This window comes from Xenopus laevis, chromosome 4S, assembly GCF_017654675.1.
Source record: "Xenopus laevis strain J_2021 chromosome 4S, Xenopus_laevis_v10.1, whole genome shotgun sequence".
In the NCBI taxonomy this organism is placed as follows: Eukaryota; Metazoa; Chordata; class Amphibia; order Anura; family Pipidae; genus Xenopus; species Xenopus laevis.
This window is the reverse complement of record NC_054378.1, coordinates 110,829,621-110,854,209: the sequence shown is the minus strand read 5'-3', so window position 1 is coordinate 110,854,209 and position 24,589 is coordinate 110,829,621. Positions and strand designations below refer to the sequence as shown.

Here is a 24,589-nt window from a genome sequence, read left to right as displayed (position 1 = left end):
TCATATTGGACATTGGACAATTAATTATTCATGAGGGCGTGGGTTGTGTGTCTATTTAAACTTTGTACACTTGGTTGGTGGCATCACCTGATGAAGGGGGAACGCCCCCAAAATGTTGTGACGTAATAAACATACACGGTGTTATCTCGTTTGAATTGCCTCGAGTGCCGGTTCCATTTTTGTTGCCTATTATCTGTTTGGAAGTGCCGTCTTCCTAGGGTCTGCGCACCGGGCGTTTAGCTATTTGAGAAGGACCTCGGGTGTGCATGTGAATTCTTGTCTACAGTTCTATTTACATCTCCATTTGTTGTTTTGGGATAATGGTTACTTTGGTTTTGATTTTCCATGGACCAGGACCCTTGTGAGGAACTAGAGGGCGGCTTGAATATTGCCCCCGAAATGTTGTGACGTAATAAACATACACGGGGTTATCTCGTTTGAATTGCCTCGAGTGCCGGTTCCTTTTTTGTTGCCTATTACCTGTTTGGAAGTGCCGTCTTCCTAGGGTCTGCGCACCGGGGCGTTAAGCTATTTGAGAAGGACCTCGGGTGTGCATGTGAATTCTTGTCTACAGTTCTATTTACATCTCCATTTGTTGTTTTGGGATAATGGTTACTTTGGTTTTGATTTTCAATGGACCAGGACCCTTGTGAGGAATTAGAGGGCGGCTTGAATATTGCCCCCGAAATGTTGTGACGTAATAAACATACACGGGGTTATCTCGTTTGAATTGCCTCGAGTGCCGGTTCCTTTTTTGTTGCCTATTTCCTGTTTGGAAGTGCTGTCTTCCTAGGGTCTGAGCACCGGCGTTTAGCTATTTGAGAAGGACCTCGGGTGTGCATGTGAATTCTTGTCTACAGTTCTATTTACATCTCCATTTGTTGTTTTGGGATAATGGTTACTTTGGTTTTGATTCTCCATGGACCAGGACCCTTGTGAGGAACTAGAGGGTGGCTTGAACATTGCTCCATCCGTTGGCTCAAAAGATAAGGATTCATCAAAATCGCTCTCTTCTGGGACATTTAAAGAGAGATTCTGGCAATCTCTGGAACACCGCTCAGCTTTTTCCACTAATGTGTAAATCTGTAAAGGAACCAATATACAGTAGGAGTTTCCATGTTAGAGCAGGCATGCAGAGGGTTTTGGATTTCAATTTACTTCTCAACTGTTGCGTAAAAAGTGGTACTGGGCCATTAAAGGCTTTAGAAAATGTTGGCCACCAGATCCCAGGAAGTAATGCGAAGTTGAGAAGAATGTCATGAAGATATAAAGGTGAATGTGTTGCTGTGTATGTGTGTGTGTATGATACAAAACTCTCTGCACATATAATAATGCACGACTACACAATAATGATGTTCCTGCCATAGAAACTTTCTGTGAATGTGGCTAATGATCAAGTAAACAAGTTAAGGTTTAAAGAAGAAACATATGTCATTCTTACCTCTGCTAATAAAGGTTTTTTCTTTATTAGACATAAACAGGCTGCAAAACTAAAATGGAAAGCGGCATTATTTGGCAGCAACCCAGTTCTTGAATCCATATATTTAGAGCTAATCTGATGTGAACAAAGGCTCTCTGGAGACTTGTGATCTGCCTGTTTCCCATCCAAATCAAAATATTCTTTCGCTCTCTCCATTTCTTCCAGAAATAAATCTTTCTGCAAAAAAAAAAATTTTTTACTTAGAGAACGCAATGCACTGATATTATTTCGTATATGCAATTAATGTCTTCAGTTTCTCTAAAACAAAAAATATGAATTGATGTCTTTTATGCATTTCCCTATGCAGTGTTAGCACTTCTCTAGTAAGGATTTCTGAGAAAATATTACTTGCTGGGCCCACTTGAAGACTTTCATATGGCTCTTAAATGTTCTACTAACAAATTAATTAGATACTGAGGGGGGTTATTTATTAAAGTCCGAATGCCAAAACTCGAAAAAAAAATTCTATAAAATCTAAATTTTTAGTGGAAAAAAAACCCTCAAATGTTTCAAGATTTATGAAACCCTGAGGCTGCAAAAAGTCCAAGGGGCAAATTTACTAAAGGGCGAAGTGGCTAACGCTAGAGAAAATTTGCCAGCGTGATATAATTTTGGCACTAACGGGTGCTGGCGTAAATTCGCTAGCGAAGTGGACCTACTCTAGCGCTACTTCGTACCCTTACGCCAGGTGAAGTTGCGTTCTGGCGAAGTTGCGGATTTTCGTGAACGTTACCTCTTGCGCCAGACCAGGTTGAAGTGCAATAGAGTAGATAGGGATGGACCAAAAAAAGTTTACATTTTTTCTAAGCCCCAAAAAAACGCTGGCGTCTTTTACTTTTTATAGGGTGATAGGCTGAAAAAGATCAACATTTTTTTAGGGTACCCTCCTTCCCCCCTAAATTTGATAACATAAGGCACCTAAACTATATTGTGGGCACAAGTGTAGGGCATTAGAACACATTTATTAAGGTTTCCTGGCCTTGTGTAGTGTAATGTGTTTGCTGCTGCATATACGGCCATTGTACTTTAACTGCACGCCGTATGCAAATTTGAAATCGCTAGTGTACCTTCGAACCGCTGATCGTAACATCACTAGCGCAAACGATCGGTAACATGTGCGCAACTTCAGATCTTCGTGAATTTGAGCAGGCCTGGCGAATCTACGCCTGGTGAAGTGCGGCGAAGTCAATGATGGCGCAACTTCGAAGTAAATTTGCCCCCAAATCCGAAAGTCAGTGGGAGAGATCCCTATCCTATTTGGAAGTTTCTGTGGTCTGCGCTGGAATTAGCCCGAAAATCCAACTATTTTGGACTTTTCAGCAAAAACCCCCCAAAAAAACTAGATTATTTTTCGGGAAAAAAATTAACATACCCATACAATTCAGATTTACACTCGTTTTTATTGAGTTTTTCCCGAATCCGATTAAATCATGCTTTTTTTAATAATAAATAAGGACCAATCGTTGTTTCTAGTTAGGTCTGACTTTTTTAAATCAAATAATCAGAACAATTCGGATTTTGATAAATAACCCCAGCGAGAGCCTGGAAAGGGAAAGGAAACAATACAATAGGTTTTTATACTGTAAACCACATAATTAGCAGTGCAGAAAAATACTGAAAAAGAAGAAAATGGAGCAATGGCTGCATTCATTTAATAAGATGTACTGAACTTTATTTTTTTTTTTTCAAATAACCAGTTTTAGGGTCACTGATACTGTGTGATCCATCTTCATGTGCAAAGACCACTGTCCTTACCAAGTAAACAGGATTTCTGGATCTGTCACTAGCCTTCTGACCAGTCAGTATTTCAGCAAGAACCTAGGAGAGATTGATTTATAAAAAATTAAAGCATTTGTTTCCATTATTCTTCATTTTATTGCCATGCAGCACTTCAAATCAAAGCAGCTACTCACAACACCGCAAGCGAAGATGTCCGTTTGTACAGTCAGCTGCCCGTGCCGAAAGAAACTGTAGGGCAAATACGGCTGGTGGATCTGCAGGTCTTTGCTCTTTGCTTTTGTGTAAACTGTGTGTTTATCCGGACAGTACCGAAGCCCAGAATGGGCCAGTTTTGGAAGTAAATTTTCATCTAGTAAAATGTTGGAGCTGCGACAATAATAAAGTACAATAAGAAGCAACCAGAAGCAGACCTGGTTGATTCACTTTTTTCAGATTTTTCATAAGATTTTCCCGATTTTGTTTTCTAATTTTTCACCCAAAAACTCAAAATTTTGCCCTTTAACTCCAAAAACGTTGGGGTATTGCATGAAACCCAGTGCACATCAAAAAATCTTTGGGAATTCTCCCATTGACTTATATGCAATCTCGACAGGTCTGAGATGCCGGATTTTCTGATTCAGACTTTTCCCATCCTCGGGGTTTAATAAATTCCCAAAAAATGTGTGATTTTTTTAAAAGCAGATTTTAAATAAAAAAAATAATAATTTTTTTTGTTATTTTTGCATTCGGAGTTTAGTAAATAACCCCTGTAGAGTATCACAATGCACAAGTCCATTATAATTCCTTCCAATCTACTCTCTTCATAGAAACCACTCGTATAGGATTTTCAGCATTAGTTAGTCTCAAATAAGTCATATTACTTTATGGCTATATGTCTTACAGTTCCTCAAGGGAATCCGTTATCTGGAAACCTGTTATCCAGAGATCTTCAAATTCCGGGAAGGCTGTCTCCCATACACTCCATTTAATTCAATAATTCTAATTTTTTTAAATTATTTTTTTTTTCTCTCTGTAATAATAAAACAGATCCCAACCAAAATGTATAGTTAATTAATATTGGAGTCAAGACAATTCTGTTGGGTCTTATTAGTGTTTAAAATAATTTAAATGTATAGAGATCCAAATTACAGAAAGATTCCATATCCAGAAAACTCCAGGTCCCAAGCATTTTGGATAACAGGCTCCATTCCTGCATTGTGGGTTTTTTTTCTAGCATTTGGGTACTGAATTAGCTATGGTAAGTACTGTACCTCTTAATGTTTCCGTGGAGTATATCATTACTGTGCAAGTGCTGAACAGCTTTTAGGAATCCCAAAGCAATTTTTAGCCTCCTCTTCCAGTTCAGGATATGATTTTCACTCTGTAAGGCATAAGGAAGACTCATTATTTTGTGTATAATACTCCCAGGTCAGCCCACATGTTGCAGTTAGGTCAGAGACACAACCTGCTATTTCGGAAGATTAGTGGCCCAGTGACAAATCGATTCTTCTTCGGGCAACTAATCTCCCCGAACTGCCTTCCCGCCGGCTAGAATGTAAATCGCCTGCGGGATGGCACTCGGAACGCTTCGTTTTCCAAAGTCGCCGGAAGTTGCCTCACAAGGGAACTTCGGGCGACTTCAGAGACACCAACAACCAATCAATATTTATTTTTAAAAAAAACAAACTATTTTTTTTAAAATTCAGATGAATAGGATTGACCTGCAAAATCGAAACAAATTCGGATTTTCAAAAGTCCACCAAACGACTCCAAATTGGTTGTAGGAGGTCCCCCATAGGCTAAAACACCAATTCGGCAGATTTCAGTTGGTGAATAGTCCAATTTGAAAAATAAAGTATTTGGACTACTCCCTAGTCGAAATTCCGCTAAAATAAACTCGAAATTCGAATTTAAAAATTTGAATCTTCAATTCGCCCCTTGATAAATCTGCTACTAAGGGTCGATTAGGACATTCGCATTAGAACTTTCAAATTTTTATTGGTGTCAAAATTCACGCTATTCGGATTTTAATCCCCAGTTCGAATGTAAATTTGAATGTGAGATTTATTACTACTCCACCATGGAAACAGTCCTAATTCCAATATTCGCCCCCTAAAACCTGTCAGAGGCAGAGGTCCGTTGAACCATTTGAAGATGTTACTCAAATCGAATACAAATTAAATTTTTGTATCGTTCCTATGCGATCATATATTAGACATTCAAATTTTTTGTTTTTGAGTATATTCAAATTTATTAAGAGTAAAAAGTCGAAATTCGGCCTTTGATAAATAACCCCCTAAAGGTTAAACACCAGAGCAGCGGTAATAAATAAAATGCTGCTAGTAGGAAGGGGGCACAGACTTGTTTAATACAGGCCGTGACAATGTGTGGCATTTGCACAGGTTTCTTTTGGGGTTCTACTTCTTAAAAAAGCAAATTGATCCCATGAATTTAAAGATAAATTCAGATGATGTTTCACAGTTCCCTTATGGCCTGACAAGTCTTAAACCAGGGTCGGACTGGGGGGCCCGGGGCCCACCGGGACTGCTGTCCAGGCCCCCCCTCCCCCCTACTAAGATGCATCGGCCCAGCAACACCGCTGCTCGGCGCGCATGCGCAACAGCGCCGTTCGGCGCGCATGGTCGCCGGCGCGCATTTTCGCGATTGAAAATATCTAGAGAAGGGTTCTGGCCCGGCGGGGGCCCACGAGGGTCGGGGCCCACCGGGTTTTTTCCCGGTTTCCCGCTGGGCCAGTCCGACACTGTCTTAAACTATAAAGATAATGCAGGAAATGCTCCAGAGAAACACACACACTAACACATAATGGTGTTGTCTAAATAATGCAAGTTGCGACCACAAATCCATCACATGATATCATTTTATTATAGCAGTGGATACCAAAAACCGGGTAATGAATTCACATACAGTATAAGGCCCCATTTAACATGTATCATCACCCTGATAACTTCAGTCTTTCCCTGATGTAGAGGCTTTGTAGGTGTGATGCTTGATCTGTTGAAAGGGAATAAATACTTACCCAATGTTTGAATGATAGCCATAGCTTAAAGGAGAAGGAAAGATACCGATACAGTTTATTGCCAATAGATTAGCCACAATAATGCAAGCTAGAATGCTATACTTATTCTGCAGAATGCTTTACCATACTTGAGTAAACAGCTCTAGACACTGTCTCTTTGTTTAGGATAGAAGCTGCCATATAAGCTTGGTGTGACATCACTTCCTGCCTGAGTCTCTCCCTGCTCACTTACAGCTCTGAGCTCAGATTACAGCAGGGATGGGAGGAGGAGCAAACTGAGCATGCTCAAGCCGTGCCCTGGAGGTTATGCTGAAAACAGGAAGTCTAATACAGAAGCCCATGTGTACACAATAAAAGGAAAGAAATGCAGTGTTTCTTTTGACAGAGGACTGGTGTATTTATATAGATCTTTTTGATAAAGCTTACTTAATTTTAGCCTTTCCTTCTCCTTTAAACACCTGAGGTGGCACAGATATTACACAAAATCATAGGATAGCGATTTGTTAATGGGTAGAAACCCCTATATAGGACACATAGGGGCAAATTTACTAAAGGGTGAAGTGACTAATGCGGGTGATATTTCACCAGCGTGACGTCATTTTGGTACTTTGCCGATTTACTAACAGTGTAACATCGCTAGTGAAGGAGATAGACTCTAGCGGGACTTCGCTCCCTTACGCCTGGCGAATTTGCAATTTTTGTGAATGGACGTAACTACACAAATTGAGTAAGAAGCAGATTTTACTGAACGCTACCTCGTGCACCAGACTTGCCTTCGCCACCTCAGACCAGGGGAAGTGCAATAGAGTAGATAGGACTTCCACCAAAAATAGTTGAATATTTTTCTAAGTCCCAAAAAACGCTGGCATCTTTTCCTTTTTTCAGGGTGATAGGCTGTAAAAGAGTGTGAAATTTTTTGGGGATAACCGGCTTCCCCCCCTACATTTCCTAACATATGGCACATAAACTATACATTGGGCTCATGTGTAGGGCAATGTAACAACTTTATTTTATTTTATTAAGGTTTCCCAGGCTTCTGTAGTGTAATGTATTTGCTGCAACATATACGTCCATTCAACTTTAACTTCCCGCCGTATGCAAATTAGCCGACACTAACGCAACTTCGTGTCGCTTGGCGCAGTAACGCTACGCAACTTTGACAGCGTTCGGCACCCTGGACCCAACTTCAGATTTTAGTGAATTAGCATTGTCCTGGCGAATCTACGCCTGCCGAAGTGTTGCAATGTGAGCGAAGCCGTCGCTAGCAAATTTTCGGAGGTTAGGGAATTTGTCCCATACTCTGATATCCCTGTTTATAGCGACATATCCAAACACGCCAATAGCTTAGATGTTTTTTAATGCAGTTTATTTGGAACATTACTCATTATCTGACTCATTTTAACATATAGAATAAAAGTTGAGTTTTGGTTTACATTTTCATAACCGGAATTATTAACAACTAGTCACTTGACTTGAATTCTCTAGCAAACAGTTGTATGGTTGACATTTTTAATGTCTGAAGCACTTATTAAAGGAGAACTAAACCCTAAAAATGAATATATCTAAAAATGCCATATTTTATATATTGAACTTATTGCACCAGCCCAAAGTTTCAGCTTGTCAATAGCAGCAATGATCCAGGACTTCAAACTTGTCACAGGGGGTCGCCATCTTGGAAAGTGTCTGTGACACTCACATGCTCAGTGGGCTCTGAGCAGCTGTTGAGGGGTCGTCACTAATTATCCAGCAGAAAATGAGGTTGGTCTGTAATATGAGCTGATGCTACAGGGCTGATTATTAAATTCTGATGCTAATTGCACTGGTTTCTGTGCTGCCATGTAGTAATTATCTGTATTAATTACTAATCAGCCTTATATTGTGACATTTCTATTCTATGTGTACTGTATATTGTGAGTGGGTCCCTAAGCTCAGTAAGTGACAGCAGCACAGAGCATGTGCAGTGAATCAGCAGAAAACAAGATGGGGAGCTACTGGGGCATCTTTGGAGACACAGATCTTTACTGCTAAAGGGCTGTGGTTGCCTTGGGCTGGTACAGAAGCACAAAACATAATGTACAACATTTCTAGATACTTCTTTAGTTAGGCTTTAGTTCTCCTTTAAGTAATTTCCTTTTTTGAACATCATTCTAATCATCACATATGTAACGTGTGAAATACCTGAGTAACTGATCTCTAAGAACTGTTTATATTTAACAGAATCCGGGTTATTCTGTTTTATGAGGAAATAAATGATTAAATGGTCTCCTTGAAAGGGCTGCATCTACATTCTGGAAAGTAATTTTATGACAAATTGGACAAACCCATACCCCCAAAAGAGGGTTGTGATGCATTTTGTTAGTAAAAGAGAATGTAGGTCTTCTTACCTGTTGTAATGCAAGATCTAAAGATCCATTCATCATAAACTGGTTTACAAGGCAGGAACAATCACCCTCCATACAGAAACCAAGCAGCGGCAGAATATTTGCGTGACAGCACCTGTGGCCAATGACAAGTGCCAATTAGTTAATATGCTATAGGCAAGTAATCTCCATGATTTTAGTTGGATTAGCTTTATTTGACAGTTTCCCACTAATGTGCTCTCACCCAACTTTCAAAAAAATCCTTACAGGGCTGGTGGCCTGGATATCAATACAGATATGGGACCTGTTACCCAGAATGCTCGGGACCTGGGGTTTTCCGGATAATGGATATTTCCATAATTTGATCTCCATAAATTTACTAGAAAATCATGTAAACATTAAATAGGCTGGTTTTGCTTCCAATAAGGATTAATTAAACCTTAGTTTGGATCAAGTACAATGAACTGTTTTATTATTACAGAGAAAAAGGAAATCATTTGGATTATTTTAATAAAATGGAGTCTATGGGAGACGGCCTTTCTGTTATTCGGAGCTTTCTGGATAACCGATCCCATACCTGTACTACTTGGCCCTGGTCTGCACCCTTTTGTATGCTGCCACTTCCCACACAAATGATGGAAAATAACCTGCCTATGGCCAGGGCCACCATCCTCTGGTGCCTTGTACAAATGTGACATTGGGGCATATTGTGACATACAGTAAATATTGGTTTACATGGTCCTAGAAATAATGGTGCAGCCCTGGCCTATGGCAGACACTAGCATTAGCAAGTGGAATTAATTTAGGACCTAGCAGGCATGGTGGAACGGTGTTTTGACCACTATAGTTCTCTCCACATGTGCCATTGGCCAAAGCACAATGTTGGGCCCTTGAAGTACTCTTGAGTTCCCTTGTGCTGGCAGGCAGCTATACCAGTCTGAGTACAATTCACCCCTGCTGCCATCAATCTCATAATACATTTACCATATTCCCTCTAGACAGGACCGCCATCAGAAATCGCAGGGCCCCATACGACAAAATTTCCTGGGCCCCCCTGGGCTGCACCCACCGCAAGCCCCACCTACAGGTCCGCCCTCCCCACCCCACAGGTCCGGCCCCCACCACACAGCAAAAAAAATATTGGTTAGGGTTCCCACATGTTAATAAAAAATAAAAAGATATTGGTGGTCAGGGTGCCCCATAAAAAAACATTTGTGGCCAGGGGCCCCCCATTAAAAAATATTGGTGGCCAGGCCCCCCTCCCACATTATGAGAAAATCGGTGGCCAGGGCTCCTTCAGCGTCCATGCCTTCCCGAAGTCAGCAGCTCCCAGAAAGATGGGTGGCCCGGCTAATCAAGTAAGTGTGGTGTGGCCGGGCCCCCTTACCCTCGGGGCCCCCTACAACTCTCCCCCCTGTCTCCCCCTGATGGCTGCCCTGCCTCTAGATATCTGCAGACTTGTCCCTCTGTTTTGCAGTCCCCCTCCTGTACAGTCCTGCAGCAGGTCGGGTACCTGCGGTACCCTGCGGGTTTCGGGTAGAAATTCTGGGTGTGGTTATAGACGTGGGTCGGCGATTCTGCGGGTTCGTGGGTCGGGCCGCAGGTCTTCTTAATAGCAGTTTTTATTCCTTTTTTTCTGATTACGCCCCATGTCACTTCTGGTTTACAATGACAGCACTTCCTGATTCTTGATGGTCAGAGGGTCGCGGGTCCGGATAAGGTACTGTCGGGAAGGGGGTCCATGCTGGTTGCTGGTTGCGGATTGCAGGTACGGTTTCCAAAAAATGGACCCACGCAGGACTCTACCTTCCTGTTTCTATATTCAGTTTTCACAGCTTTGAGGGAACTGATTTGCTTTCACCTGTCTCACTTCCATAAGAGAACAGCACCTTACTCTTTTTCCATACAACCGCATGTGAGAACGGTGATAGCTAAACATTCATTCAACATAGCGTATTTTAGATGGCACTTACCGGAAACTGATTTGAGCCTCTGTGTGGAAGAATGAAGACATCCGTTTTTGCTCTTCACCCTCCACCTAGCAGAGAAAAGCGCAAATGTGAAAAACCCCTTATTACATCACAGAATGCACAAAACCAACTATGAAGGTGCAAATATCGCAGTGAAAAATACCTGCTTGAGTTTCAAGGTTTCAAGATTGTGATCCTTGCATACCTCCGTTTTGGAAATAGAAAGAGGGACAAAAAGATTTGCCACGCAGAGTGCAGTGACATATTTTTGACCACACCCCCTAATTACCATGTCCATTTTACAAAATTTGGCAGGTTATGAAAGTTTGAAAAAATGTCTGTGGTTTTTATGTGTTATTACAGTTTTGCTAAAGAAGGTGCATTGCTCTTTAAGCTGCAAGTCAGTTTCCCCAAGATATCTTCTTATCTTAAATTGTTACAAGAGTATCTAAGTATCTATTCTGGACTCTCTGCTCTCTCCAAAAGCCAATTAAGTTAGAAACTTTGAATATATTTCTGGCTGTTCCATGCAGGAGATCTAAGAGAAAGTCGGGATATTTCAGTAATCTGGGACTGCAGGCTGAGAGGTCAAAATCAGGACTGTCAAACGAAAAAAGGTTTGCATATTTAATGCATGTGGACTGATTTCCTTTACCATTTTTAGCCTTTTTATTGTATAATGTTTGCCTTCCTTGTATCCCATGAAGATGTCGGCGAATTCTCCCTCATGTACTATTTTGCTGCTGCAGAAACTGTCAGTGGCATCGTCCAAATCCTTCTGTGTCCATATTTTACACGGCCCTTTTATAAAAGAACTCTCCTCTTGCTGTGGGATGTTAAGAATCTTTAAAATAAATGAAAAATAAAATATACTATTTGTTTATTATGAAGAACGGCTTGACAATGACGTGAACTGTATCAGTCTGTTTCACAGTTATTAATGCGCTGGAAAATCTTTCTGGCTGTATAAAAGTGCAGTATATCATATATGACTAATATTGATAAAAAATTATTATTTTTAAGACAAATGACCTCATCCACTGGTCAGTTTCTGTAACTGTAGGGTTGGAGGGATGGGACAGAGATATGTTCAGTAGAAAACAGGGAACTGTTCTGATGTTGCTCTGCTCAGGAAAGAGATCAGAAACCTCTGATAACCTTTCCTGAGCACAGTAACATAGAACAGCTCTCTGTATTTTTTTCTAAGGGCAAGGCCAGACGTGGTGTTTTTACGTTGAGTTTTTAAAAAAGTTCCATCAGGCGTAAATACGCATAAACTGCACTGTCATTGAAACTAATGGAAAACTCAATTCTCACAGGGAACTTGCAAGCCTAAATCCGCCATGGGACGCCTGTACTGGCATTTTTTAGTGGAAAAGCCAAAACGTCAAGAAATGACCAAATCGATAGACTCTATGGGATCTGCAAGTTTGAAACCACACTTTACGTAAATATGCAGTGTATTTTAAATATGGTGTCCAAATTCTCGCGAGATAAATGACGCATATACGTTTTTACAGCGTATTAAGCTGGTGATGTGATTACTTTTGACTATTGACGATCATTCCTGCTCCATTTTGCATGTAAATAGCTTCTATTTCTAAATAGATTATTATATTACATATTTTCTATTTCTAGCTAGCGGAATTATGGGGAACGAGAACAATGAGAAGTGCATCTTGGGAAAAAAAACCTACGTGCTGAAAAACGCATGAAAAACGCATGTTGACATTACGTGCAGTTTCAGTGGCGTATTTACGCCCGACTGAGCTTTTTTAAAAACGCAACGTAAAAACTAGGGATGCACCAAATCCAAGATTCGGTTCGGGATTTTGGCCTTTTTCTGCAGGATTCGGATTCAGCTGAATCCTTCTGCCCGGCAGAACCGAGCAGAGGGGAAGGGAAATCTTGTGACTTTTTGTCACAAAACAAGGAAGTAAAAAATGTTTTCCCCTTGCCACCCCTAATTTGCATATGCAAATTAGGATCAGATTCGGCCAAATCTTTCGAGAAGGATTCAGGGGTCTGGCCGAATCCAAAATAGTGGATTCTGTGCATCCCTAGTAAAAACACCACGTCTGGCCTTGCCAGACACAGTTACTGGTATTGATGGGCGAATAAATTCGCCTGGCACTTGGGTCAATTCTTTGGTATTCTGCCAGTCCGATTGTCGCTCTAAACTACACCATCAACTCTTCCTACACCATCACCATCATTATTGTCCATAGACAAATAATATCCATGCCAAATATCATAGCATGGATACAGGCCAGGATTTGTGGCAAGGCCACAAAGGCCGAGGCCGGCGAAAAATAGGGGCGGCATGCCGCCCAGCCGCATTATGGGGACGTGTGCGTCCCCATACAATTACACCAGCTGCGCCGGCGCTTTTTCGCTGGCGCGCTGGGAAGGGGAAGTGTAGGCAGGCGCTAGGACCGCGCGGCCGCCTGGTCGGACCGCGCCGCCTAGGGGCGGCCGGCAAAGAAATCCGGCGCTGCATGGATAGGAAGCAGCAGGTTATTAAAAAAATAAAAAAACTCAGCTCAGTTCCTTTTGTTCCTTTTAAGAGCATTTGAAATTACTAGTAAGATATCAACTTTTGTGAAGCAAAGGCAAATAACGCTAGATAAAACTTTACATTGCTATTTTTTCTGAAAAAAGATGCTGATGTATATAAAGCTATGGGACTTAGACTGGCTATGACAACTGGAGATACCCATCAATGGCAAAGGTTACTATACAATTGATTACAGCCATTTGCATAAAAGAGGGAATAGCTGCAGGGTGCCCAACCAATCAATATACCAAGAGCAGGCCCCTTAGTACTCAGGGTTGTTGCTCTTTGCACAGAGCACTGGATTAAAAATCTGGCATTCCATGCAAAAGAACAGTATCTATGTCCACTCCCTAACTTGCATGTTCGAAAGACACGTAAGTTAGTGGCTCGAGGGGAGGGTGTGCCTCCATCCCCACCCCTTTCCTTTAGAATCAAGTGCCGCTGTATAATGCCAGGTGCAGTGCAAAAGTATAAAAAGTAGTGATAGCCGAATACATTAACCAGGCGCAAATTTCTGCGTTTCGCAGCAGGAGAATTAATTCACAAAACTGCGGGGAAAATTTGCCCGCATCCAAAAAATTTGGGCGCCCTTGGAATAGTCAATTGCATCGAAACTGTCTCACGTCAACATTATTTGGACGCCCATTGACTTTAATGTGGGCGTCAAAATTGATGCGGTTGGCAAAATTCGCTGTTTAGCGAATTTCGTGGGAAATACACAAATTTTTAAGCAAAGCAAAACGAGACAAATTCGACCATCACTGGTAAAAAGAGGCATTTCGCCGGTACGGATCTACTGCGCATGCGCCAAAAGTCACAAAGTTTTCTGATTTCACTTCGGGACTTTTGGCGCATGCGCAGTAGATTGTACCGGCGAAATGCTCCTACTGCGCATGCGCCGGTCAAAGCAGGAAGAAGATCGCTTGGAAGAAGATGGCGTCGGTGAACTCCGTAGACTGGACCTGCGCAGAAGGGTAGGGTAAGTAACAAGTTAGGGGCATTTGCCCAGCGGGACAGGTAGGACAGGGGGGAGGAGGGAGGGTGGGCAACCAACGGGAGGGGGGGAGGGTTTCCTTCTCCTTTAAAGGAAAAACCATATAATTTACTGTTGTGCTGCTCTGGTAAACTGTTTACTTCAGAAAAACAAATATAGTTTATAAAAACAAGCTACTGTGTAGCCATGGGGGCAGCCATTCAAAGCTGAAAAAGGAGAAAAGGCACAGCATACACAGTGGATAACAGATAAGTTCAGAAGAATCCTATTATATACTACAGAGCTTATCTGTTATCCGCTGTGTATCCTGTGCCTTTTCTCCTTTCTCAGCTTTGAATGGCTGCCCCCATGGCTACACAGCAGCTTCTTTATATAAACTATTGTAGAGTTTCTGCAGCAAACACACCAGTTGTACTAGTGCAGCACAACAGTACCTTATATTTTTAGTACTTTAGGACACTTTCATTTTTTGGAGTTACTGGTTCTTTAACAACCGATTTTAGTGTGATCCAACAAATCCATCAAATTATCGTGAGGTTAGTGGGCACCGAACGATTGTGCATCTAATGATTCTGCGCCCGACATCGGTCAGAAAATCGATCGGACAAGTTAGAAAATTTTCATCAGTCACAGTGAAATGTATCCATAGTCCAATTGTTTGCAAAGCCAAGCAGGCAGCTACCCACAGTTTTCCTGGCTTCAACTTGACGATATCACCTGAAATGGTCTTTTTAATTGATGGAAAAATTGTGAATTTAAATAATCATTCCATGATATGCTTGGTGTTACGATAACGAAAAGATCTTTTAAAAATCTTAACATCTATGACCACCTTTTGTGCTGGACATGGGAAGGAAGGGGAGACAGAAACTGCTCTAACAATGATCTGCTTAGAAAGTTGACACATTAATAGTATATGATCAGCTAATATGATAATAGGAAGTGGATCACGTTGGCATGATTGCAAGATTTAGGTAAATACCTATTAAGGAAACATAGCATAACTGACAGTGACTTACCTCCTTGGGAGAATTTGGCTCTAGACTACATTCTGATTGTATGGACAGTGATTGCAGCAGCTCTGATGGAGGAGGAGGTGGGCTAGGCAATGGAGGAGCAGGAAGTTCTATAAACAAGCAGAAAGTGATTTAGGGAAATTAGGTCTCAGGTAGGGCACCCATATGTTCTGGTATAATTTTTATAGATTTGACTAGCCTCCAAGAATAGCAGAGGATCTCCCCAAGGACCCCAGTAATGGTGTAATAAAAAGCACTCACCCTGGTGGTCCAGTGGTGCAGCAGGGACGCCCCCACTCCGCTTCTCTTCAGCCACTATTTTTGGTTCTTAGGGCGCGTGCGCCTGCGTCTCTTTGGTTATATTGACGCGGATGTGCTGGCGTAATGACTCAGGCGCGCAAATGTGCGCAATGGCGCGATAATGAAACACTATAAAAGACCCATTTGGGCTTTCAGACCTTGCCCGTTATAGGTTTTACCTGTGGTGTTCTGAGCTTTTTCTGATCCTGTTCCTGATTCCCTGTTGTGACCCTGCCTGGCTTGTGACGATTCTACCTTCTGTATCCTGACCCTTGCCTGATAACCGACTTCGATTCTGCTTAACACTTCTGATTGACTTCCTGGTTTGACCCTTGCCTGCCTGACTACCTTTATTCTCTGCCTGCCCCGACCCGGCCTGATCTTACTACTCTATTGCCTAACGCCTTGTACCATGACCTTCTGCCCAAAGACTCTACCTACTGTTGTGCCCCTCTGCCTGTCTAGAACCCCTCGCCTTGCACCTCTCGTTATAAGACCTGGCGGCATCTGAGTAGCTGAGGGCTCCTCCTGAGGCCAAAAGCGTCTGCTACAGGCAAAAACACGAGCCGAGACCAGGGTGCTTGGCATCGGTTCTAGATTTAGCGTGCCAACCATTACAAATGGACAACCCCATTCTTGCATCCATCATAAGCTTAAGTTTACTTTTAACAGCACTGCCAACATCTAATTCTTGAGAGACTTGGCCCTATATATCAAGTTCTCTGGTGGGCCCTAGAAGGTAGAGTCTGACACTGGATCTGGGAGCAGAGGAACAGCTGCTTACCTGAAGGTGAAGAGGATGGATGTTCTGGCAGCTTGTTAACTTTTTTGTAATCTAGCTGTTTTGTAGGGAGTTCTGCTTTTCTTCTCTCTGGTGTTTTAGAGGATATTACCGACACTGGTGCCCCTAATATGCAAATAAGAATTATTTTCAGAATAATTCCACATTACCCTTCAGGTTTCCATTTATTGTATTTAGCCTTCTAGTTGCATGGTGTCTTCCTATAGCCCATTCCTCTTTTCAAGAGGAAGAGCAGACATTTCCTCGTGAGGCAACTTAGGGCGATTTTGTACACGAATCAATTTACATTGTAGCCAGCGGAAAGGCAGGGGAGGCAGTTGGGGGAGATTAGTCGCCCCGAAGAAGAGGAGATTTTTCGCTGGGCGACTACTCCCCGAATCTGAGTGTGTGTCTCTGCTCTTAGGTCAAGAAAGGAAACCCTGTACCCTTTAGGTTCTTTATCTGAACTTTCTCTCTGCTTTTTGTGCATTGGGGATAAAATAGAAAGTGACCAGGGCCAGAACTAGGCATCTTGTGGGCCTTTGGATGGTCAGTTCGACACTGTTCTGTCAGTGGGTATGGTCATAGGTAGGAACTGTTCCACAATGAGGTCCCTCCAATGCAAACAGGGCACTTATAAAACCGTTTATAAACCGTAAATGCCAGTAATTGCAAATCATGTCCTATGCCAGAGAATTGATATAGGTACAATGTGTAAATGTATGGCTGCTAGAGATTTATAGGAAGACCAATTGAACCTTAACTCACATTGCTGTAGAATCCCCAAGGCTCTGTACAGTTCCAGCTTCTGGAGACGATCAACTAGTTCCTGCAGAGACGGCAACTTTTGTCCCCAAGACCACATAAGCTCCCTGGTTACACTAACCCCTGTCCTCTCGAACGATCGTATTCTCCGCAGAACTGTTTGGTCATCGATCACAGAAGATGCTATGTGGAATTGACATGAATATGCCAGAAATGTCACTGTCATTGTATTGTGTATGTCTTGTTGTTCGCCAAATTAAATTTTACTATCTTTTATAGAAAATATGTCAGTATCCTTTCAAGTGCCCACCTACTCTACTCCCAACTTTTATCATTCTTCATGGTCCACTGGGCGATGCATTATATGTATAGCCTTCAGACTCGGATTGGGACACATATACATAACCAGATACCAGTGTTAAAGGCATCTCAGGTTAACTATATTCTGGGTTGATTCATGCAGCTGGCAGGGTGGTTGGCATGGCAGTTCACTCTTTGTACTTTCTATTTTCTTAGAATAAAAATATACTCAATAGTCTTGCTGAACTATGTGATTTTCAGATACATTATAATAAAACAGCAACTATGAGGACCTGTCACCCAGACATAAAAAGCTGTATACTAAACTAGTCCTTTTCAAATTAAACATGAAAATTCTTTTTCTATTAAAACATCCATACCAGTTATAAACTTGTTTAAAAGTCTTATCTGTCAATCATATACAGGTATGGGACCTGTTAACCAGAATGCTCGGGGCCTGGGGGTTTCCGGAAAAATGATTTTTCTGTCATTTGGATCTTCATACTTTAAAGGGGTTGTTCACCTTCAAACAACTAGTTGTTTTCAGATCGATCACCAGAAATAACGACTTTTTTCAATTACTTTTGATTTTTTATGTGTGACTGTTTTTCTGATATTAAAGTGTAAAGTGTAATTTTTCACCTTCTAAAGCAGCTCTGGGAGGGGGGTCGCCAACCCTATAAACTGTTCTAAATTGATACATTAATTTGATACATTTCTTATCTTTGTCCCTGCTGAGCAGAATCTCTGAGTTTTATTACAGGCAGCTGTTAGAATTGATACAATAGTTGCTAATACTCCAGAGATGCTGCTGAGAAATAAGTGGCAGATTTATCAAGGGTTGAATTTCGAATTGAAAAAACTTCGAAATTCGAATTTAAAAAGACCAACCGAAATTAAGTCGAAGTTTTTTTTGGTCGAATAGGTCCATTTTCAAACAAATATGTCCATATTCAATTCGAAGTTTTCCCCCCCAAAAAAATCAGTGCCCCTCTACCATCTTCCACTGCAGGCATGTGCAGTCAAGTAAAATTCAACATTTTATTAGTGTTAAGGGGCAGATTTATCAAGGGTCGAATTTCAAAGTAATAGGAGTTTTTATGAACTCCCATAATTTCAAATTCAAATAAAAAAAGACCAGCTGAAATTTATAAAAAATTCCTTAGTTGAGGTACAAATAAATTGGCTCGAAATTCAAATTTTTTTCATTCGAAAATTCACCTCGACCTTTGATAAGGTCCCTAAATGTTGCAAAATTGTAACAGTTCAGAGCCTGCACCCGAATTACTGAGCTGCCAGACTCAAACACAGAGACACAAACATTTAACTTTAAACTTAGATTTTGGAAAAACAGTAAAAAATAAATAATGGAAAGTAATTGAAAAAAGTATTTATTTCTGGGGAGCAATCTGAAAACAACTGAACTGAAAAAAGTATTTGCACGGTGTAAGTCTACTAGAAAATCATGTAAACATTAAATAAACCCAATAGGCTGGGTTTGCTTCAAATAAGGATTAATTATATCTTAGTTTGGATCCATTACAATGTACTATTTTATTATTACAGAGAAAAAGGAAATCATTTTTAAAAATCTGGATTACTTCGATACAATGGATTCTATGGGAGACGGCATTTCAGTAATTCAGAGCTTTCTGGATAACAGGTCCCATGCCTGTATTACCTGCCCCTACTCTATGCCTTAGGCAATTACTTTCACGTTCCTTTCTGCACTTCCTAGATTTCATTGCACTCCCCACATTCCCCCGCCTTCCTAACAATCTAAGGGGGTTATTTATCAAGCTCCGAATTTATCTCAATATTGGCTGCTACAAACTCCGATCTAACCCGCTCGGGTTTTTAACGCTTATCTATTATTACATTTTCCCGAAAATTTGCTTTGCGGGAAAAGCTCAGATTTTCACGATTTTTTGTGAATTTTCCCCAAAATCTCCGAATTTTTCGCAGTTTTCACCCGAAAGCTCTGAAAACATAGTGAAAGTGCCCGAAACCCCCGACACAACCAAAAATCAATGGGACTGTTCCCATTGACTTTTATGCAACCTTGACAGGTTTGAGATGCCGTGTTTTTATATTCGGGCTTTTTAGCCCTCGGGGTTTAATAAATTCGTGATTTTTTAAAAAATCCGATTTTATTAAAAAAAAAATAACAAATTTTTCAGATTTTGGGGAATTTCCGGTATTCGGAGCTTAGTAAATAACCCCCTAATTGTGTAGCCAGTGCATGGGCAGGTCCCCCATTCTGGCACATCAACAACATTTTGAGATGATGCAAAGCCCTTTCCTTAATAATAGTGTCTACAAAATGGCACCTGCCTGTCTGCTGGGATTGTGAATTCCAAGACTAAAAAACACAAGGTTTCAATAATTTTTATACTGTAAGTGAAATGTATTTTGCTTCATTAACATCATAAAATAAGATTTGGAATTATTTCTTAAGGTGACAGTTCCACTTTAAATCACTTTTTTAGTTTTAAATGGGAATTTATCATTGCTCTGGTCTGTTGTATACTCTAATCCCTACCCATTCTTGTGCTGAGATGGGAGTGGAAGAATTTGGCTGTACAGAGCCCTGACCTCAATCCAACTGAACAATGGTGGAAAGAAAAATTTAAAGAGGGACAAAAAAATCGGCCAGATAAGAGTTTTACGGCCACGTTTTATTTGTTTTACTAATGAAACTGAAATTGTCCTTTAAGCAGCAAGTCTCCGTTCTTCCAAGAGACCTGCTTATCTTATTAGTTACAATTGTTCCTTTGCTTATCTTAAATTGTTACAAATATATCGAAGTGAAGGAGATCAAAGAGAAACTCGTGACATTTCACTAAGAAACCCGGGACTGCTTGCTGAGCTGCGGGACTGTCCCGTAGAAAACGGCACAGTTGGGAGGTATGGAACACTAGCTACAAATCAGGACTGATCCCCAACATCAGTGCTTTTTTTCTATCATATTAATGGCAGCAAATTCTCCCAACAATCTTCCAAAATCTTGTGAAAAGCCTTCCTAGAGGAGCAGATGAGAGTAGCAGCAAAGACCCGATTTATATTAACACCTTTAGTTGGCGAATTATATTTCAGGCAGGTGTCCACATATTTTTGTCCATATAGTCTTATAGATTGTAAGCTCTTTTGAGCAGGGCCCTCTTTACTTCTTTTATCAGTTGTATTTTTGTATGTTTTCTGTACACATATATGTATAAAATAGTCAGAAGGGTGCACACCTTGTGTAGCAACTAAACCTGGGCTCTAGTACAAAACAATACACCAGACCAAGGACAGTAGTCTTAGGATTAAAAGAATTGGCAAACACAAATATACAGTAAATGCACAAAAGGTTTATTACTGGATGTTTCGGTCTTCCAGTGTGTATCATACTGTACATATTTATATACCCAGCACTGTAATTATTCTGAATATTCTGGTTAGAGGGTGATCTTACCAAAGCTCATCCATTCCCAGTCACTCAAACAGTCCATACAGCGACAGAACTCATCCATTATTTTGGCTGGTATATCAAAGATACAAGGGGAGGAACTGTTGTGCTGGGATCCTGCCATTCTCTTTCCTATGGGGGTTAAAAAGAGTCACATCTGTTATATGCCTGTAAATAGAGGATCTTTATCACATTTAAAGTTAAGGGGGAAGTTATACCAAAAAATGAAAGTGCTTCACATAGGGATAATTTTAAGGCATAGTTAGCCTTAAAATTGACATTTTTGCAACTTGCCCTCATTTTTTCTTGTATTTTCTTAAATATTAACATTTTTGTTCTGCAGCTTTTAGATTTAGCATTCCAAGTCCTATCTGCCTACCTGCTTAATAGCCCTAGCAACCCTGCAGCATTTTCGGAAGTCAAGATAGCAGATGAACAGAAGAGGGCCTAAGGGCAGGGGCACACGGGCAGATTCGCCTGGCGACTAATCAGCACTCAAATTTAGCACATTTGATAGATGGTTAAGGAGGTAGATCTCCTTTAAATCAACTTTTAGTATTAGGTTACAGTGATATTCTGTATTATTTTCTGTATTATTTTCTTAATTCAGAAGCTGGCTAATTTGGAATCTAAGCAAACGGGGTCTAATTTACCCTGGAAATTAGGCAGCGGTTTGAATAAGAGGTAACGTTTTACCCTCACAGGGCAACATTTTTTTCGTTAATGTACAACCAGATAGTATTGGTCTGTGAAAGCTGGAAAAAGGCAGAAGAGAACAGTAATAATTAAAAAACTATAGGGGTCATTTATGAACATAGCCGCAAGTGCCATGTTACACTGCACGCTCCTTGCACTTCTCTATAGCTCTTTATAGTTGTTCCTGCCTCTTCTGCTGAATCTATATATATAGGATCACTGGAGTAACTGCCACCCTGAACCTTGGGGGTAACTGCAGGGTTCCCACAGTGACTTGCATCAATAGAGACGTCATTCGCGTCCAAAAGGAGCACACGCAAACAACATTTTAGCTCCAAGTGAGGAGCGGCACAATCTTCACTCTGAAAATGTTACCGCAACTTACTCACAATTTTATTCATTATCACCCATTGGGCGGATTGTGGCAGGAGCAACTCCCTGTGCAACCACAATAATACTAATAACATTGAAGGAATGCTGAATTATGAGGCAAATTGGAGAGGCTTCAGCTGGGATTTTTTGCCTTCCTCTAGATCAACTGGCAGTTAGGCAGATTAAAAAAAGTTAAAAGGTTGAACTTGATGGACGTGTGTCTTTTTTCAACCTAACTTACTATGTTACACTGTGTTAGGGGCTACAGCTGACAGTTGGAGACACTTTGTGCCCTTGATATACAGCTACAGAGTGAACCTAGGTACATATAACATTATGGGAAAATGTACAGTACCTTCAATGCTGTTTTTCTCCCAAGGATTTAGCCTCCACACAGAAGAAGGATCCTTACTGAACAGCTGGACGTGGGTTCCTTATGAGCAGGCAGCACTGGAGTGAGCCGCACACAGCAAGACTGGTTTCTACCTGCTGCAGTTAGTCATGCAATAGGAAAATATTCATGACGTTATGAGCTGTTCCTCAATTACACAATCAGAGTTTGTTGTGGTGTTCAGTGGCAAGTCTGCCCTTGTAGCACACGTTTGTTTTAAATCCTGCCCAAAGCGACTCAGAATAAAATGCCTTGGTGAAAGTCTAAGATCTAATTCCACTGACTGCTGCTCCTAAGTGACAAGTATCCTGGTCACATCCCCGTGTGTCTGTCGCACAACCCGTTTTTCAGGAAGTGAATGTAAATGCACAAGTCTGCTGCCACAGTGTTGGGAGGCGCTATTCATTTGACATCGAAAGAAACACCCAGGCATGCCACCGGGCTTAGAGTTAGTGTGCGCATGGTATCTGCCCGGCCAAAAGAAAAACACATTATTTCTATAAATAGCAGTGTCGGACTGGCCCACCGGGATACCAGGTATACTCCCGGTGGGCCCTCATGCTGCTAAACTTCTGGTAATATTAGTACTGAGAGTGGGCCCCTGGTCTAAGGTTTTTGGGTGGGCCTCTGGTGTCCCAGTCCGACACTGATAAATAGTACTGCCCAGCCCATGGCCCTGGAAGATGCTTATCAACAACAGCTGAAGGGCTGCAGAGGGGCAGTACTGATACAGAGTATTACTGTCACCATTTTGCAACACAAAAAAACATTTAATAAAAAATAAGTAAATAACCAACTGGATATCATTGCAGCTTTATCAAAAAGTGGTCATAAACAGGGTTACTCAGCCCCTTCAGAGTTGGCAGATTATCAGATCACCCACAGCGAGCCCCTGGCAGTCACTGCCTTCCCACACTCAACACCCTTACCCCCTGCTCACCACCTTTCCCTGCCGCTTGCCACCTTAAACCCACCAACAGCCCCCCAGCCCACTCATTATATTACCTACCTGCTCACCAGTGCAGTGATGGATACACAGGGCAAGGTTAGAGAATGTAGCAGGGCCCTAGCACCTCTCACCACCATTGCACCATAGGCACATGATTCTGCTACCTACCCCAAATCCTTGTCCTGCAGCTTATTGGCCTGTGTAATGGGCCCTCCTGAAGGCCTGCCCAAATTTTAGGCCCAGACTGGCAATCTGTTGGTTCAGGCAGATGCCAGAGGGGCTGCTGTAAAATGCCATAGGCACTCACTATTTATTAGGCTGGTTGGGGGCTGTTTGGGCCTCTGTGAAATGCCAGGGTCTATTTTGAATCCCAGTCCAGACCAGTGCCCAACTGATATCCGGCTAAAAATTGAACAGATATTCCACTGGGCAAGTATCAGATCAGCGTACATTGCCTCCCTAGTCACTGGATGTAAGTGCTCCCCCAGCTTGTGGAAGTGATGTCATGCAGACAGCCGTGTGTGACATCACTTCTTCAGGTGCCTATAAATAAATACAGCCCTGTAGATCAGTGCATTGATCCTCTCCTGACTGGTCTCACTAGACCACCATAATAATACAGTCAATAACTTGAGAGCAAAATTATTAGATCATCCCCATTAGACCCTGCCTGTTAGTGGCCAAATCAAGCCGGGCAATAGGAGGGATAGTGAGCACATCAATCTGTTAGGCAATGATAGAAGCCAAAAATATGATGGCATAATTAGAAAAAAGTGAGAAAAAGTGTTTTATCTTGGAACAGCAACATCTTGAAACAAGTCACGGGGCAAACATGAGTTCTTTTGATAACAATGGCTCCCCATAATTATTTCACTTTAAATGAAATAATTATTAATTATGAGAGGTTTCTTAATGAGTGCTAATTGGCTCAATAGAGGAAAGGATACTTTCTCTGATCTAGTTGACGTCTGCACTAGGAACCTCTAGCCTAACCGATATGAATCACCACTTGATCACAGCTGATACAAAGCCACAGAACAGGAATTAGAAACAAGTGTGTGAAAAATGTGCTATTTCCACGTATTCAACTAAAATGATTGCAAAAATCAAAGTAAATAGAATTAATCCAGCACACAAAATCTGCTCAAGGGTTATTACCCGTGTTTAATGCCAAGCCAAACAGGTTACAACATTTCGGGGGCGTACCCCTTCGTCAGGTACGGGTAATTACCCTTGAGCAGATTTCGTGTGCTGGATTAATTCTATTTACGTACCATTTATTGGAGGTGCCGTCCTCCTATGTTCCATGCACCGTGAACGTTGAAAGAGGGACCAGGTGTGCATCTGCATTTCGTTGGCTGCAAAAATCAAAGGCCATCAGAACAGTGTGCCCAAATAACCCTGCTGTGCTATAGAAATGATCAGGACCATGTGAAAGCTACAGAAGGTGA

At 41.5% G+C, this 24,589-nt stretch overlaps 1 protein-coding gene across 2 annotated transcripts; it reads right to left on the bottom strand.

Moving 5' to 3' along the window:
• Positions 1-2: 2 nt before the first annotated feature.
• vhl.S (von Hippel-Lindau tumor suppressor S homeolog) lies at positions 3-22,619 on the bottom strand. Of its 2 annotated transcripts, XM_018261355.2 has the most exons (13): positions 22,154-22,616; positions 20,737-20,862; positions 16,983-17,162; positions 16,218-16,340; positions 15,137-15,243; positions 11,222-11,410; positions 10,570-10,634; positions 8,621-8,732; positions 4,471-4,580; positions 3,394-3,586; positions 3,236-3,298; positions 1,442-1,657; positions 3-1,083 (listed from the first exon to the last, which is right to left on the bottom strand). In XM_018261355.2, the coding sequence occupies exons 2-13, from the start codon at positions 20,852-20,854 to the stop codon at positions 811-813; spliced, it is 1,749 nt and encodes a 582-aa protein (XP_018116844.1). In that variant the 5' UTR covers positions 20,855-20,862; positions 22,154-22,616; the 3' UTR covers positions 3-810. The 2 variants fall into 2 exon arrangements, with proteins under 2 accessions (XP_018116844.1, XP_041417643.1); XM_041561709.1 differs by lacking the exon at positions 16,983-17,162 and having other exon boundaries at positions 22,154-22,619.
• Between the last annotated feature and the right edge of the window lie 1,970 nt (positions 22,620-24,589).